Source organism: Podarcis melisellensis (genome assembly GCF_964234715.1).
Source record: "Podarcis melisellensis genome assembly, chromosome: 6".
Lineage (NCBI taxonomy): Eukaryota > Metazoa > Chordata > Lepidosauria > Squamata > Lacertidae > Podarcis > Podarcis melisellensis.
Window position 1 is genome coordinate 95,472,336 of NC_138538.1, and position 16,257 is coordinate 95,488,592.

Sequence of the window (16,257 nt, forward strand, 5' to 3'; positions counted from 1 at the left end):
CATGAGATTGTGATTGGATTGTAGCATATTTCTCCCACACTTTCACCCACCTCTCCACAATTTACAAATTCATTTAAATATTTGACTCCTTTATTTTAGTACCCAAAGTTAAAAGCAAATTGTGGTTGATATATGTTGGCATTGATCTTAGCTGTAGTCTCTCCCCTTGCTAGGGTTTGCCTCTTCCAAGTCTGCCAATTGTTAATTACTCCTTTTTTAATATTACTAGCTCTGAAAACAAGGCTTGTGACTTCTTACATATTATTTTCCAGTGGGATATCGTGTATACAGTATCTTTCTGGCATTTACAAATATATATTATAATCTAGGGCAAGTACACTTAGTTTTTATAGCAATTTAAAATGTGAGATTTCTGGAGAGGTGATTTTCTTCTCGCATCCAATTCAGAAAATAATATGCAAATGTAGGTACGCATATGCGCTTGCATCTACAGCTGTAACTACACACACACACACGTTTTCTGAGACATAGATTTATAAACTAGATTCAAGAGCATCGTGTTCCACTTATCAGCAATTGTATCATTATAATAGTAATTACCTGGATTAAAACACTAGTTGAACACAAATTGCGATTGATAGACTTTAGTGTTAAAATTGTTTTTCTGTAATTCAGATTGATAATCCATGTCAGTCGCAGGTGCCTCAGATCTGTTTTGACCCAAATTGTAGTGCCAGCCAGCTCCTAGCGTCACACTCACCTTCTGGATAGTAAAATAAATTCTCCTGCTGCCACTGAAATCACTTAATTTATCTTATTAGTATATTTTCCTGTTAATTAATAACCCTGAAAGGGGTGCAAAGAGTGAAAAATTTAGAAAGCATGCAAGATGCAAAATGCCTTTTATCCAAGGAAGAGCTTAACTAGTATTAATTAGCACAGGGTTCCTGAATTGGCTTTTGTCAAGCAGAGAAAATTATTAGTCACAGGGCACAATTGATCAGGCATGTCTTATGTATAAACTCTCTTGAAATGAATTCACAGAGTCTCTACACTCTTCTTATTTATGAAAAAATAAATAAACTTCAAGATGATATTAAAAATGTATGAATAAAACCAACCATGCCAGAAATACAGTTTGATACAACAATATCGAAATAAACATATCTTTCTGCGTGTTCTATGAGTTTCACAGTGGTGCAGTTCTATGCCATTGGATGTGTATGTATGTTTTGTGTGGGATGTATGTACGTACATACATATATGCAATGTAACTAAACATTGCAATTCTGCTTCTTCCATTGATTGGGCTTGTGCAGGAGGTTCCTTTTGTGGATCTCTCTTTGAAAGCAGCAGGTCAGTACTAAATTCAAATAAACAGTATTATTAAATGTTACCCACAAAAAATGGAAACACAAAAAACTTTCAGCCCAGACCCTTAAGATCATGTACTCTTGTCCGGGCTCTATTGCAGAAGTTGTAAGCACAGAGGATTCAAAGTTTATTTATGAGAAATATTCATAAATACTGTTTATAACAATATAATATAATTTAAAAATCCACAAACAAGAATGATGGAACAAACAGGAATACAGTGGTACCTCTAGTTATGAACTTAATTCATTCTGGAGGTCCTTTCTTAACCTAAATCTGTTATTAACTAGAGGCGTACTTTCACTAATGGGGCCTCTTGCTGCTGCTACACCGCCGGCACACAATTTCCGTTCTCATCCTGGGACAAAGTTCTCAACTTGAGGAAACTCTTCCAGGTTAGCGGAGTTTGTAACCTGAAGCATTTGTCACCTGAGGCGTTTGTAACTCGAGGTACCACTGTAATAGCTTAGTCAGTAAAGCATGAGATTCTTAATCTCAGTGTTGTCAGTTTAAGCCGCATGAAAGATTCCTGCGCTGTAGAGGATTGGACTAGTCACTAGATGATCCCCGTGATCCCTCCAACTCTACAATTCTATGATTCTGTGAAAACAGAAATATTCTAATTTTTTATTAAACATATTTGTTGCTCCCCCCTCAAAAAAGCCTCAAAGTGATTTGCAAAATAATTAATTCATATATAGAACCAGCAATAAATAAAACAGAGAAAGACATTTTCTTAATTGTCCTCATAAGCTTGGTGGCACAGGGGAGTGTTCACAGCCATTTAAAGGTTAAAGCAGAAGGCTCCTGCTGAATCTTTAGACTGATGATACTGATGCCTCAGTTTCTTGTTGCTGTCAGATGAGCCTCACTCACTTGGGATGACCAATCACACTCCTGCAGATGGGCCCAGTTGTAAGAAGAGAGTCTAAAATGCCATGGATATTGGATGAAAAGGTCATAATGGTGTAGGATTCCATGGTATATTGGGGAAACTACTAAGAGCAAAGAGGAAGAGCTTGAATTATGACAAGTGGAATGCGCTAGGTACAATGAAGCATGCAGTATAACCAGAAATTTTATGGGGTCAAATAAATCCTTGAAAAATGCAAAGAGAATTTGATTTTCAGAAAAGGTTAGAGCAATTACTCAAATTATGAGGTTATCCAGGTTATGGTCTACAAGGAAGTCTCAGAGGTGGCATTGATGACACCATTGTTTTGGGAGACCTTAGCATCGAGCTCATGTCTTCCTTGTCAGGTATGGCTTAAGATTTCATGGCTTCCCTGTGATAACCATTAAAGCAAATTCAAAGCATACACCCACCCACCAAAGAATTCTGGGAGTTGTAATTTAACCCTCACAGACCTAGAGTTCTTAGTACCCTCAATAAGCTACAGTTACAGTCCCCAGAATTCTTTGCAGATGGGTACAGTGGTACCTCGTGTTACGTACCACCCCTCTTAACAAATGCTGCTGGTTACGCACTCCACTAACCCGGAAGTAGATGCCCCTTGTTGCGACCTTTGCCCCGGGATGTGAGCGGAAGTCGTGCTACAGCAGCGCAGCAGCAGCGGGAGGCGCCATTAGCGAAAGCAAGTCTCATGTTACGAGCAGTTTCCTGAATGGATTAAGTACGTAGCACAAGGTACCAGTGTATATGCTTTAAAGGTCTGCTTTGTATGCCTTAGATTATAATTGGCCCAGTCCATTACTCAGATACACATTCCCATCCATCCTGGTGCTGTGTACAGGACAGGAGGCTGATGATCTGAAGGTAGAAAAGCTTTCCCTGAGTTGGAGCTTGTGGGTAAGGAGATGTGAGACCAACCTGCTGCATGCTTGACGCTTGCCCACCTTGGTTGCTTAAAGTATCTGGGTGGGTCTTGGAAGCAGTTAATTATGCCATTAAAGAGAGGTGGTTCCCACAGTCCCGAAATCCACAAAATAAAAAAATTCAGATCTAGACTTGCTTGTCCAAGGCTATTTGTGAGAGGACATGCTTTGCAGTAAGTTTCTTTAATTCCCATAGGACACTTAATTCGCCTTGTCCTGCAAATTTGGTGTGAAGATGCACTCATCCCAGAACACTGAAAAGAGATATTTTCCCTATTTTCATTACTGAAAATCATGAGGCAACCTCACTCAGTGTCTCATGTTGTCAAGCTATTTTTACTTGGCAGTGTTGAGAAATGACATCTCTAAAAGCTTCCATGTGCTTCTCCATATGGCATGTGTCCTACTGAGCTGTCCCATGAGTAGGCATGCTTTCCTGTTTATCTGTTGATATTGAGGGGTTGGGGAAAGAATCAGTGTTATGTTTTACAATATTGCCACTGCAATGCAACCTGTCGAGGCACGGTTAGCAAGATAAAGGAATAAGGAACGTAAGTAGAAGAAAAAGAAATAATTACAATGCCTATAGCCTTTGGAAAAATTCTGTTAGATGAAAGTGCTAGTGTCAGATATCATGGTTCAATTGATGAAAGGTCCCAGCCAGGGGGAAAGGTGGGAGATAAATAAACATCATCTTCATCATATATATATATATATATATATATATATATATATATATATATATATATATATATATGCAGGTTTTGGTGTCCTCGGGTGTCTTCCCGTGTAAAAGTTGGGGTGTCTAGGCGACGTTTCGACGAGGTCTCACTCGTCATCTTCAGGCTGGTGCTTTCGGCTTCTTGTTACTGGAACAGAGCAGGATCTCAGTGTTTGAGTTCCTATAAATACTGTTGAGGGGGTGTGGTGTATAGCCTCCAATGTTCTGGGCAGAGAGGAAGTTCCCAGGCTAGTGTGCCTTTTCTTCTTTTGTTCCTTAATTACTTGAGGGATATCTTGAGTGATTTCTTGAGTGATATCCTGAGTACCACTTAGGTGGGTCATTAGGTGTGGATTAGTTGCTAAAGTCTTTGTGTCTTGACCTCTTGAACTTTGTGAAGAGTTTTTCTGAGAAGATGGCTGTACTGCACTTAGTTGTGCTCTGGCTTGGCTTCGTGTATAGGGGCGAGCTGTGGTTTTGTGGCCTGTGTCAGCCAGATCTGTGTAGGGATTGCAGGGGGGTGCAGCATCCGGAGGTGCCACCATGGTTTGGCTACTGGATGGTGTCTGTAATTTATCTGTGGAGAGGGTCTGGGTTTGGGTCTGGTGTGGTTGATTGGTGATAGCGTTCTGTGTGCCTCTGGATCTGGTGTCAGTTTTTGTGGGGAGGGCTAATTTCCAGATGTCTGGCAAGCGGGATGTGTCGTCACGCTTGTTCATGTTGTGAGGGTGTTTCTCTATCTCGATGGCTTCCATGATTATTCTCTTGTGGTGATGTTCCATGTTAAAGAGCAATTTGGAATCTGCAAAATTAATTTCGTGTCCTGTTTCTTTCATGTGTTGGAAAAGAGAGGAAGTTTTTTCTTCTTCATGTATCTTATAATATCAAGTGAGCAATGTTCAAAACACACAGGGTTTTTTTTAACATAGATTCCAAAATTTCTCTTAGAATTCCAGCAACATCGGGTCATGTTTTTGATCCTCACTGCTGGCTTTGAAGCCATTAGCGGTGTGACAGAGAGTTCTTAGTTCTTACAGAATGCTTGTAACAACCCCCAAATTTCTCCCCGCTGTTGCATGGTATCCCTGAAGTCCCCTTCCTCCTCCTCCTGTACTATTATGGCTTTGGTATTATATTATTTAATCCATTACCCATGGCATTGTTAAGTCATAGTAATAAGCTGTTACCAGTTCTGTTGATGCTGAGTGTAGTTCAAGCAATAAATCAAAATTATAAGGTAGATTCATAATTGAAGCTGCATGACTCCCCTGAGACGAGGTCACAGAACTGTGCATGGAATTCTGCTTTCCCCCCTAACAGTAGGAATCTGTATTTCTAATTATATTAGCAAACCCATTCTCCCAAGTGCTGGTCCATCCACACACAAGGAGATGTCAGCAGACTTGGAGAACCTCAAGGTTTACAAAAGTACAAAAAAGATTATAAGAAAGAATCCTAAAGTGGAAGGGTCCCAAAACAGCCCAGTGCAGACTGAGCATGCTCAGTGGCCACAGAATTCTGACTGACCCTTAAGGATAGGGAATGGAAAACATGAAAGAGGAGAAATGGAGTATCCTGAAGATGCAGACCACCTACACTACAACATTTTGTTGTAACCAGGAATAACATTTCTCTTGAATCCAACTTGGATTCTGTGTGATGGGCAGTTTCAAGTTAGTGTTCAGTTAGAAGTTACTCAAGAACAGGGGTAGGCAACCTAAGGCCCGGGGCCCAGATCCGGCCCAGTTGCCTTCTAAATCCAGCCAGCAGATGGTCTGGAAATCAGCTTGTTTTTACATGAGTGGAATGTGCCCTTTATTTAAAATGCATCTCTAGGTTATTTGTGGGGTATAGGAATTCGTTCATCCCCCCCCCAAAAAAAATATATATATATAGTCTGGCCCCCCACAAGGTCTGAGGGACAGTGGACCAGCCCATGGCTGAAAAAGGTTGCTGACCCCTACTCAAGAACAACAAAGCAGAAGAAAGCTGCATTAAACAGTAAAGGTAAAGGGACCCCTGACCATTAGGTGCAGTCGTGACCAACTCTGGGGTTGTGGTGCTCTTCTCGCTTTATTGGCCAAGGGAGCCGGCATTTGTCCACAGACAGCTTCCGGGTCATGTGGCCAGCATGACTAAGCCGCTTCTGGTGAACCAGAGCAGCGCACGGAAACACCGTTTACCTTCCTGCCTATTTATCTACTTGTACTTTGATGTGCTTTCGAACTGCTAGGTTGGCAGGAGCAGGGACCGAGCAACGGGAGCTCACCCCGTCTCGGGGATTCGAACCGCTGACCTTCTGATTGGCAAGTCCTAGGCTCTGTGGTTTAACCCACAGCACCACCCGCGTCCCGCATTAAACAAGCTTTCCCTAAATTAACTCAATTGCAGAAGCCCTTAAATGACCTGCACTCTGTGTGTTCTTTAAAAATAAAATTTCTGCATGAGCTAACAATAATTCTGACCTAGATTAAACCTGCCTTTTTAATTAATTTTCCTTTTGTTTCTTTATTTATATGCATTAACATGTGTTTCATTTAAGATGTAATGTAGCCAGGAGCTTGGGCTGCAAAGGGGGATGTAATAAAGGGTCTCTAATAATGGCTCTTTGTAAAATTGGAAGCTGAACACACTTCCAACATGGGCAAACAAAATGTCTTTTGTCTACACTTTCAGCCTTCCTTGAGGAATAAAGGATTCTGCCTAGTTTTGCAGAGCCAGCTGATCCAGATTGTTCCCTTTTATGTATATTTAAAATCTGTGCACAATCCCTGGTGCTAAAAGGCATTGTTACAGCTTGGTCTGCAGTGATGAGTTGGCATTGAGGACAGCAGGATAGAACCATGCAGACGTTGCTCTTCTTGTGCGAAGGGCTAAGTATAGCTGGTTTTAGCTTTTTAAAATGCCATCATCATCATAGTGGCATGACTTTCCTATTTCTTTCTACAGAATGCTTATAGTATTTCAGCTAATAGTCTGGAATAGTCAGAAAACTTTAAACTAAATCCCCAGATTTTCTAACTCTGAGCATCCTCTTTACATGGTTCCTTGAAGTTTCTGCTGTATTAAATTATAACAAATGTAACTTGCAACAAAATATGTAGCATGTCATCAGTACCTAGACCAAAGTACCTCTGAGCAACTTACAGAATGCAAATCTAAATGGCATGAAACATTAAAACACAGTGCAAAAAACAGCAGTACAAAAGACCTAAAGTGCACATCCAAAGTGTGTGTGTATCCATCCAGTTAAAAAGGAAGTGTATAAAGGAGGCCACAGACATAGCCAGTTACCCTCCCAATTATGGACTGATGGCCTTGGGTAAAATGTTTTTGCCTGGCACCTAAAACAGAGAATGAGTGCCAGCCATGTCCCTTGGGAAGAGCATTCCCAAAGCAGGGAGCTATACATCATTAGAGGACTCAGGTTTGGGGTTGGTTGTAGCCCAGGACCAGAATGTTTCCTATCTATGGGCTGGATAGTGGGGAAGTGTCATTTCCCCTTCTAATCATGAAACATCCTTGCCTAATTAATGGGAGGGGATATTTAATCTTATGGCATGCGGTAGCGGATGCCACCACTGTATACCAATTGCAGCAGATCCCAACTACATATAACACTCTATAATAGGTTATCTTTTGGATTTTGTGTGAGGGAACTCTTAGATACTTGGAGACTCAGGCAGAAGCTGAACAAATAAGAAAGTTTTATTTAACAGAACCAAAGTGGATAAAACAAAGGATGTATCAAGAGGTAATGTTCTTTCAGGAAACAGTTATTGATAATTATACGAAATCTAATGGATGTTAAGGTAAAGGTACCCCTGCCCGTACGGGCCAGTCGTGTCCGACTCTAGGGTTGTGCGCCCATCTCACTTAAGAGGCCAGGGGCCAGCGCTGTCCGAAGACACTTCCGGGTCACGTGGCCAGCGTGATGAAGCTGCTCTGGCGAGCCGGCACCAGCGCAGCACACAGAAACACCGTTTACCTTCCTGCTATAAAGCGGTATCTATTTATCTACTTGCACTTAAGGGTGCTTTCAAACTGCTAGGTGGGCAGGAGCTGGGCCGAAAGACAGGAGCTCGCCCCGTCACGGGGATTCGAACCGCCGACCATGTGATTGGCAAGCCCTAGGCGCTGAGGTTTTACCCACAGCGCCACCCGTGTCCCCAATGGATGTTGTTGTTGTTGTTGTTTAGTCGTTTAGTCATGTCCGACTCTTCGTGACCCCATGGATCAGAGCACGCCAGGCACTTCTGTCTTCCACTGCCTCCCGCAGTTTGGTCAGACTCATGTTTGTAGCTTCGAAGACACTATCCAACCATCTCGTCCTCTGTCGTCCCTTTCTCCTTGTGCCCTCCATCTTTCCCAACATCAGGGTCTTTTCCAGGGAGTCCTCTCTTCTCATGAGGTGGCCAAAGTATTGGAGCCTCAGCTTCACGGTCTGTCCTTCCAGTGAGCACTCAGGGCTGATTTCCTTCAGAATGGATCGGTTTGTTCTTCTTGCAGTCCATGGGACTCTCAAGAGTCTCCTCCAGCACCATAATTCAAAAGCATCAATTCTTCGGCGATCTGCCTCCTTTATGGTCCAGCTCTCACTTTCATACATCACTACTGGGAAAACCATAGCTTTTACTATACGGACCTTTGTTGGCAAGGTGATGTCTCTGCTTTTTACAGGCTTCTAAACAAGGTAGTAAATGCACAGCTTCTTTCAAACTCCAGTTGCTTAGGTGTCCCCCCCCCTAAATTGCAAATCTATATTCTTTTTTCTTGAGGGCCTCCCACTGGAAGCATATCTGACACCAATGCTTTCAGTGTTATGGTACCAGTCGAAGACTTGTCTCCTTGTCTGTGCACTTTATGGCATATTAGCTGCCGCCATTGGGAATTGATGTTTATTTTAACTAAGTTCCAGTCTACCCTGGTACCATTTGCATTAGTGTCACCAAGTGTGTGGGAAGAATAGGCAGATGGTGTCAATGTATGCCCTTTACTGTCTCCTCTAATTCCTCTTTAGCTTGGTTGCCTTCGTTCCAATTGATGTTCCATCCAATAATGAGGATGATGGTGCAGATTCTCAATTGAGTTAACCTTGGCATTAATACTTCACATTATTAAATTTCAGTCTCATCATGTCAATAAATCAGTTATATGTGCACATCTAATTAACTATCCAATCAGTAAAAACAATGCTTCAAATTATTACAGTGTATTTCATCAGGGAATCCAGAAGCCATGTTGTGAATTTCAGCCATGTAGAGGGGCCTCCGTCAGGTAGTTAAGGAATATTTGGGAGCAACAGATCAGCAGACGGGGGCATTGTGACCATCTGATTTACCCCAAGGTGAGATATGTCAATGGTGGGGCTCGCAAGAGTTTTTCCAGAGGATATATATGGAGATTATCCCTTCATCTGATTCACTAACTGAAACACTAGGCATTTCCCGCAATTATTTTAATTGTGCATTTTCATAAATAGAATTACCCTTGTTCTCCTTGAATTGAAAAGACTAGTCTTGAAATCCTATGGCCATCAGACTTAGAATTTTCGCTCGATAACTATCTCAACCATTACATCTCCTTAAGGAAGAAGTGTCTTTATTTCATTTCCCTTATGCAGCTCATCCAAAAGAGAATTATTGTACTATAGGTTGATACCTTCAATTATTCACTAATGCTCAAACAGCATGCATTGCAACAAAGAACACCCTCTAATCACTCCCCACAGCATGGTAACGTCACTTCTGTGGAACATAATGGTTTCTCCTTTAGTGATAGGCTATGTGATATTACTGCCAACTCCATTAGGGATTTTAGTCCTTGTTGTACATAATAAAAATCCTTTTATTATTTTTCTGGAGAGAGTGGTCCATTTGTACAATAAGTGGATGAATGCTTTTAAGCAGAATTTAAAAAGCTTAAAACAGTTGTTCTACATGAATATATGGTGTTTCTACCATTTGGTTCTGTGTTCTGAACTTCCACAATTTTTTTGCCTGTCAGCAGGTTCCAGTGTTGATAGGCATTATAGATAGGGCTCCTGTTTTGCTAATGCTTTGCTCTTTTCCTGAGAGCAGTCTGTAGCTGCATTCCCACTGGGGGAAATGGCAGCCATTTACTCAGGGGCATGAGTATGAATGTTGAAATGCTGCCTATTTATAGAGGCAATTTGAATGCTTTCAGTACTATTTTATAACTTGCAAAAAACAGTAGCTGGTTTTTCTTTTTAAAAAAATGAATAAGGCTTGGCAGCTAGAATGAAAGGTTGCATTTTAACACATGGGTAGATGCAATATTCAGGGGAATAAAAAGAGTGGGAACAACTGAGAGGGCTTGGTAACAAATTGAATGTTTCATTTGGAAAACTCAGGATCGGTTCCACAGGTCTTGTTGAGATTCTAAAAATGATGTCAGCAGGTAAGAAAAACTAAAGAACTTGACAGCTAATGAAAACAGCAATATAATCTCAAATATGAGTCATTTCATGCTTTTGAAATGTGATGCTTTCAGACATGCTGAAAAGTGTTCTTGGGTCAAGGGCACCCTGCTTTTGTTTTGTATTCATTGCTGCATGCATGAGACCTGAGAACCAAACTAGGCACAACTCAGGAAATTCATGAATAGAATCTCCAACTTTTTAAACTTAACCCAGGAGGCAGAAGGCATCTTCAGGGTGAGGATAATTCAGATTAAGATAATTACATGGCAAGAATTGATCAGCGACCCCTTTGGAACATTTTAAAAGTGGGGATCTTATTCATTAATCCCCTACACAACACCTAGTATGGCTCTAAAAGGGGTCAAAAAGAGAGCTAGAGTTTTTAAGAAGCAAGAATACATTTGAGAATTTTAGAAAGAAGTTGAGAGAGGACAGTATGTTGGTTGGCCCCCCAGAAAAACTATAGCTCCCATCAACCCCAGGAAGCATGGCCAGTGGCCAGTGATGATGGGGAGTGTAGTTCAACATCATCTGCAAGGCCAAAGGTTCCCACACCTAGCTTAAAGGAATAACAGAAAGGAATGAGAGGATGATGAACAGCAGCTATAGATTTCACAGAAGGGGAAATTGAGATAACAGGGCCAAGTGATAGAATGAGGAGTGTTCTTAAAGAAAAATTAGGGGAAACAAATTAGTAGTAGTAGTAGTAGTAGTAGTAATTTGTACCCCACCCATCTGATTGGTTGGAGAATCTGTAGGAGTAAAAAAAAAAAACACATGGAAGAAATGCTGTTGGTAAAGTCTTGTGCAAAGCCTTGAGGGGCAGGTTTAGTGAATTAAGGGTAGAAAAATTCCAGGTTTTCTGAGAAGAGGAGAGAATATTGTTTACTGTGAGAGAAGGGAAAAGGAGAATATTCACAAATAGTCTGGATAACCATTCCAAGAATATTATTTACATGACTGAGGTGTGGTTTCTACAGCCTAGAAAGCAAATTTCCGAACCGAAATGAAGTTACCACATCTTAGAGGTAAGAGGGCTAGCCCCTTCCCTTTGCCTTGTAAAAAGGGGGAGTTAGATGTCCTCCTTTTCCAAGACACATCTTCTTTTTCATGGGTAGAGTCAACATAGCGATCCATAGCTTAAAGTAGAAGTCGGCAAATGTGTATTCTTTTTTTCCTCTTCAAAATATGGCAACCCTAAGTTAGAGAAGTATGTCTGACCCTATCATTGTTTGTTTTTAGATAAGCACTGAAACCTTTATCACAGTTGGGCTTTCAGGGTACTGCTTTTTTTAATTGGCTACTTCTTTTAATATTTCCCCATAACTTTAATATTCTATAATATTTTACAGTTTATAAAGCGCATATACACATATATATTGCCAATCTACAGGAGGGATATAAATGCTAGAAATTTTAAAAACTGAATATTATTAAACCATCATATCACATTGTAATGTTATGGAACATTAAAATGTCCTCTAAATCAATATCTAATTCAAAAAGCAGAAGTTGCGATATCGATCTTACTCGTGTGGACAACACTGATCTTAGAATTTGGGAAATTTACAAAGCTGTGATTTATTTTTATTTTTAGCTCATAGGCCAAGAAGGAATGTCTGAAAAGAGTCATCCTTGTGGACTGAATTATTACACTTACACACACACGTATTCAAACTGGTCCAACATAGCTTTGTTAGAAGCTTGGATTAAAGGAATTTACATCAGTCAGTTCACTATTTCTTGAAGCTCCTAACATCAGTTCAGAGCCACTCATCTGGTTGTTTGTGGTGTACAAGAATCGCTTTAATGCGATTAGGCAGGGATGTTTTGCAAAAGATAAGCTTTAGAAGGAAAAGCAGACATGTTTTGAGCCATTTCTAAAGAAAGAGGGGGAAAGTGACAAATACGTTCAAAAAGAGCATGCCAGGCATAAGTAAAAAGAGGAGAGGGAAATTTGTAATGTTTGATATGACAAGAGATCTTGTGCCTAACTACAAATTAAATTCATGATATGCCTAGGCTAGAATATAATATAATAGGAAGGTGAAGTTGAGCTAGACTTTTGAGAAATCTAAAAGTGGAAGCCAAAGGTTTCTCAGTTGAATGAAAGATGAAATTGTGGTTGTGTCCTTCTTAGCTTTGAGATGTAACCAACATTTGTTCTTGACTGAATGATGAGCCCAGGTTCAGATGACAGACCCAATCCAACAAACATCATCTGGAGGGCCATGTCTCTGGGTAAATGTGGTCCGTTACCAGTTGGATGAATAAACTGAAATCTACCTAAACAGTTACAAGTGGATGAGTCATTGAGGCATAAAGTGACTGGCTTCTGACAGAATAGTAAAGGAATCGTTGGTATATTAGAAGTCATAGCACCATTTTATTTGCATGCATGTTTTGCATTCTGTTGCAATAAATTTTGAAAGCATCTCTTTATGTTTGGCAATTGGTGTGCTTAGATAAGGCACCTGAGACCTGTTGTTGTTGTTATTTAGTCATTTAGTCGTGTCCGGCTCTTTGTGACCCCCTGGACCAGAGCACGCCAGGCACTCCTGTCTTCCACTGCCTCCTGCAGTTTGGTCAAACTCATGCTGGTAGCTTCGAGAACACTATCCAACCATCTCGTCCTCTGGCATCCCCTTCTCCTTGTGCCCTCAATCTTTCCCAACCTCAGGGTCTTTTCCAGGGAGTCTTCTCTTCTCATGATGTGGCCAAAGTATTGGAGCCTCAGCTTCAGGATCTGTCCTTCCAGTGAGCACTCAGGGCTGATTTCCTTAAGAATGGATAGGTTTGATTATCTTGCAGTCCATGGGACTCTCCTCCAGCACCAGAATTAAAAAGCATCAATTCTTCAGCGATCAGCCTTCTTTATGGTCCAGCTCTCACTTTCATACATCACTACTGGGAAAACCATAGCTTTAACTATACAGACCTTTGTCGGCAAGGTGATGTCTCTGCTTTCTAAGATGCTGTCTAGGTTTGTCATTGCTTTTCTCCCAAGAAGCAGGCGTCTTTTAATTTTGTGGCTGCTGTCACCATCTGCAGTGATCATGGAACATTTTGTACTAGTGGCTAAAAAACAAAGTAAACTTTGTATTTCTTGTTTAGCTCCCACGCAAACAGATCTGAATACGATTTCATATTTGTATGTTACTTGAAATACATTCTGCTTTTCTCTAAATGGTTTCCTACATTTTTCAGGTGCAGTGTTTTTAATAGATAAGTCAGATATCAATTTTTCCTTAAAGTTGGAATTGCAGAATCAAAAGTGATTTAAGTATACAAGCAGCCACGTCCTCTTCCTAGTGCCTGCAGCATAACCCTGATGACTTTTCTTGTTTTGCAGGAGTCCAATGTGCTGATTGCTGCTAACAGTCAGGGTACAATTAAGGTAAGTTAGTCTATGCCACTCAATTAGTAGCCACAAGGTAACTGAAAATTAGAAAAGCCCATTCCTGGATTTCCTCCTTACTCCCAAGTGTTTATAATCTGAAGTGATTTATTTGCATCTGCTGTAGGCTAGGGGTGTGGGAATAGAGTGAGCTTGGAGATCAAATATGCTCAAATAATGAAAAGATGAGGAGTGTAACAGTGTCCAGAAGGCCATTTAGGGCCTCTCTGGAAGGCAATGAAACATGAGAAGACTGTTCCATTTTTTAAATGGTCTCTATGCAAGTTGCACCTGAAGAATGCTGCACCAACACAGCTAAGAACTCTGGAGCTTAGAGTTCTGGAAATGTTCTAGATACTCCCAGTCCATCTAAGAAAATGATGATCTCACTCAGCAGCAGTACTTTGAACCTTGGCATCCCATTGCCTTGCTGAGCACTCTTGTGCCCTTTCTGGACTTGTTCGATCTCTTGTCTTTCCTCTTTCATTTAAATTGGAAACAAAAATTCAGAAGCTGACTCCATCTCTGTTACAGTGCATCTAGATAATTTGAATAATTGAGCTGGTTAGCTAGGTAAATTATAACACTAAAAGGAAATAGAGCTAAAAGCTAGGGTATTTCCCTGCTGATAATCTGTCTTTCTTCTGGCCAGCTACAAATCCCTAAAGTAGCTTTGGAAAAGAAGCTCAGAGCTTGAAAACAACCTTGAATGGGGTTGCTTTAAGTGCTCCCTTTTTCTTATTATTAAGCACCATTTAAATGATTCTTCTTTGAGTTTCTCCCTTTAGAGTCCACAAGGCTGTCACATATTTGCTGTGCAAATCTGTACTGGGAGATGGTTATCCACCTTCAACTTGCTGGTTTGGAGTAATTATATTAAGCCTGAAGTCAGTACAGATGTTGGTGGGAGAATTGGTTGTGAGCTTACCCCCTGTCATTTCTAACATTCTTTAAAGGGAGCCTTTGAAAGACTGAGATTGTAACATTCTACCCTATGTGCATTTTGTACATAGAAGCACTCTACCTTGTGCCAAAGGTTCCTTAAGCAATACCTTCATGGACTGCAGTACTAAATGACATGAGAATGAAAGGGACTAGACCAGGGATCACAACCTATGGACCTATAAGGCCCGAGGGACTCGTTTATCCGGCATGCAGTGATTCCCGCCACCCGCTCATACTGGTGCGGCGCGGGGACCCACTTCCAGGTCAGAGGAGCACCAGAAATAGCTTGTGCGCATGTGCATGGGCCTCCTCTGACCCGGATGTGCACCAGAAATAGCGTTGGCGCATGTGCAGCATGTGCGCAAACACTATTTCTGGTGCACATCTGGGTCAGAGGAGGCCCATGCACATGCGCACAAGCTGTTTCCGGTGCTCCTCCGACCCGGAAGTACGCCGGAAATAGTGTGTGTGTCCCTATGGCCTGCCGCGCAATTGTCGCTGGAGACACCGGCCCAAGGCAAGGAAAGCTTGGAGACCCCTGGGCCAGACCACTTTCAAGGGCCACATTAGACAAGGAGCCACCTTTGTCTCTTTTCTATTCCTCGATAAAACAGGACGGGGATTCATGTGCAATCTTTTCATGAAACAAGGAAATGAGCCAACTGACCTCACTTCATTGCTTCAGGCTCTTTTTCTTCTAGCCTATCTCACTTGTGGTATCGGGAGCTAGGCTAGGGGAAAGAGAAGTTAGGGTGAATAATCATGTGGTATGGGGATCTACCTCTGTTCATCCATGTTATCTGTGTCTTGTTAATAAAAAATGATTTTCTTCCTGCCTCCCACTTAATGCATGCAGCCATGTAAGCAACAAATATGGTTGCTTGCACCACCTCAAATATGGCCCTAAGCTAGAAGGTTGTTTGTGAATAAGGAAATAAAATGGTGTCTGCTTTTCCCTTATTAATTGTTTTCTGCTTTTCTTTTAACCAGGTACTGGAGCTAGTATGAAAGATGTTCTCTCTCAAGGCTTTGAATACTTGATCCTGCTTTCATCGGGGATTCTCAGTGGGGCACAAAACCGAAGCTAACCTGCTCTTCCTTCTCAGAGTGATCACATTTTGGGGGGGTTGTTTTCACGTATGGGACACTCTTAGGACACTGTGGGAATCTGGGAAGCACCTGGGAATTCAGTACCACCAACATTAACTCCACAGACTTTGCTGCTGCTGGTTCTATTGCTTGTCTAATTTTTATGATGGGGGAGGGAGACGTGGATTATTTTAAATAAAAGTGGATGCTGAAAAATGAATAGTCAAAGTTCATTGAGCCACACATAGAAGCAGATGGCCCTCTGATGATAGACATGGTGACAGGTTTGCCACCTTCTAGATCACCACGTCTGTCCTTTTTTGTCTTCTCCCCCACTCCCCATTCCCACGAAGCAGGGAAACATCTGTTATCCTGACATGTGTCTTTCTAATTTGAGGCCATCAAGTAAAATTTGGTTTAGTTGCTTTTTTTTTTTTTTAATGAGTTCGGGCAAGTTTACTTTTCCAAACGCTGAAGACTACCAGAGCAGTC

The 16,257-nt window shown here is 41.3% G+C and overlaps 1 protein-coding gene across 3 annotated transcripts in view; it reads left to right on the forward strand.

The window, feature by feature from the left end:
• COP1 (COP1 E3 ubiquitin ligase) overlaps window positions 1–15,985 on the forward strand; it is a 112,318-nt gene extending 96,333 nt beyond the window's left edge. For all 3 annotated transcript variants that reach the window (XM_081915087.1, XM_081915086.1, XM_081915088.1), the window contains exons 19-20: window positions 13,687–13,731; window positions 15,667–15,985. In XM_081915087.1, coding sequence (XP_081771213.1) covers window positions 13,687–13,731; window positions 15,667–15,684 — 63 coding nt within the window. In that variant the 3' untranslated portion in view covers window positions 15,685–15,985. The remainder of the gene's footprint in view (window positions 1–13,686; window positions 13,732–15,666) is intronic.
• Window positions 15,986–16,257: the final 272 nt, after the last annotated feature.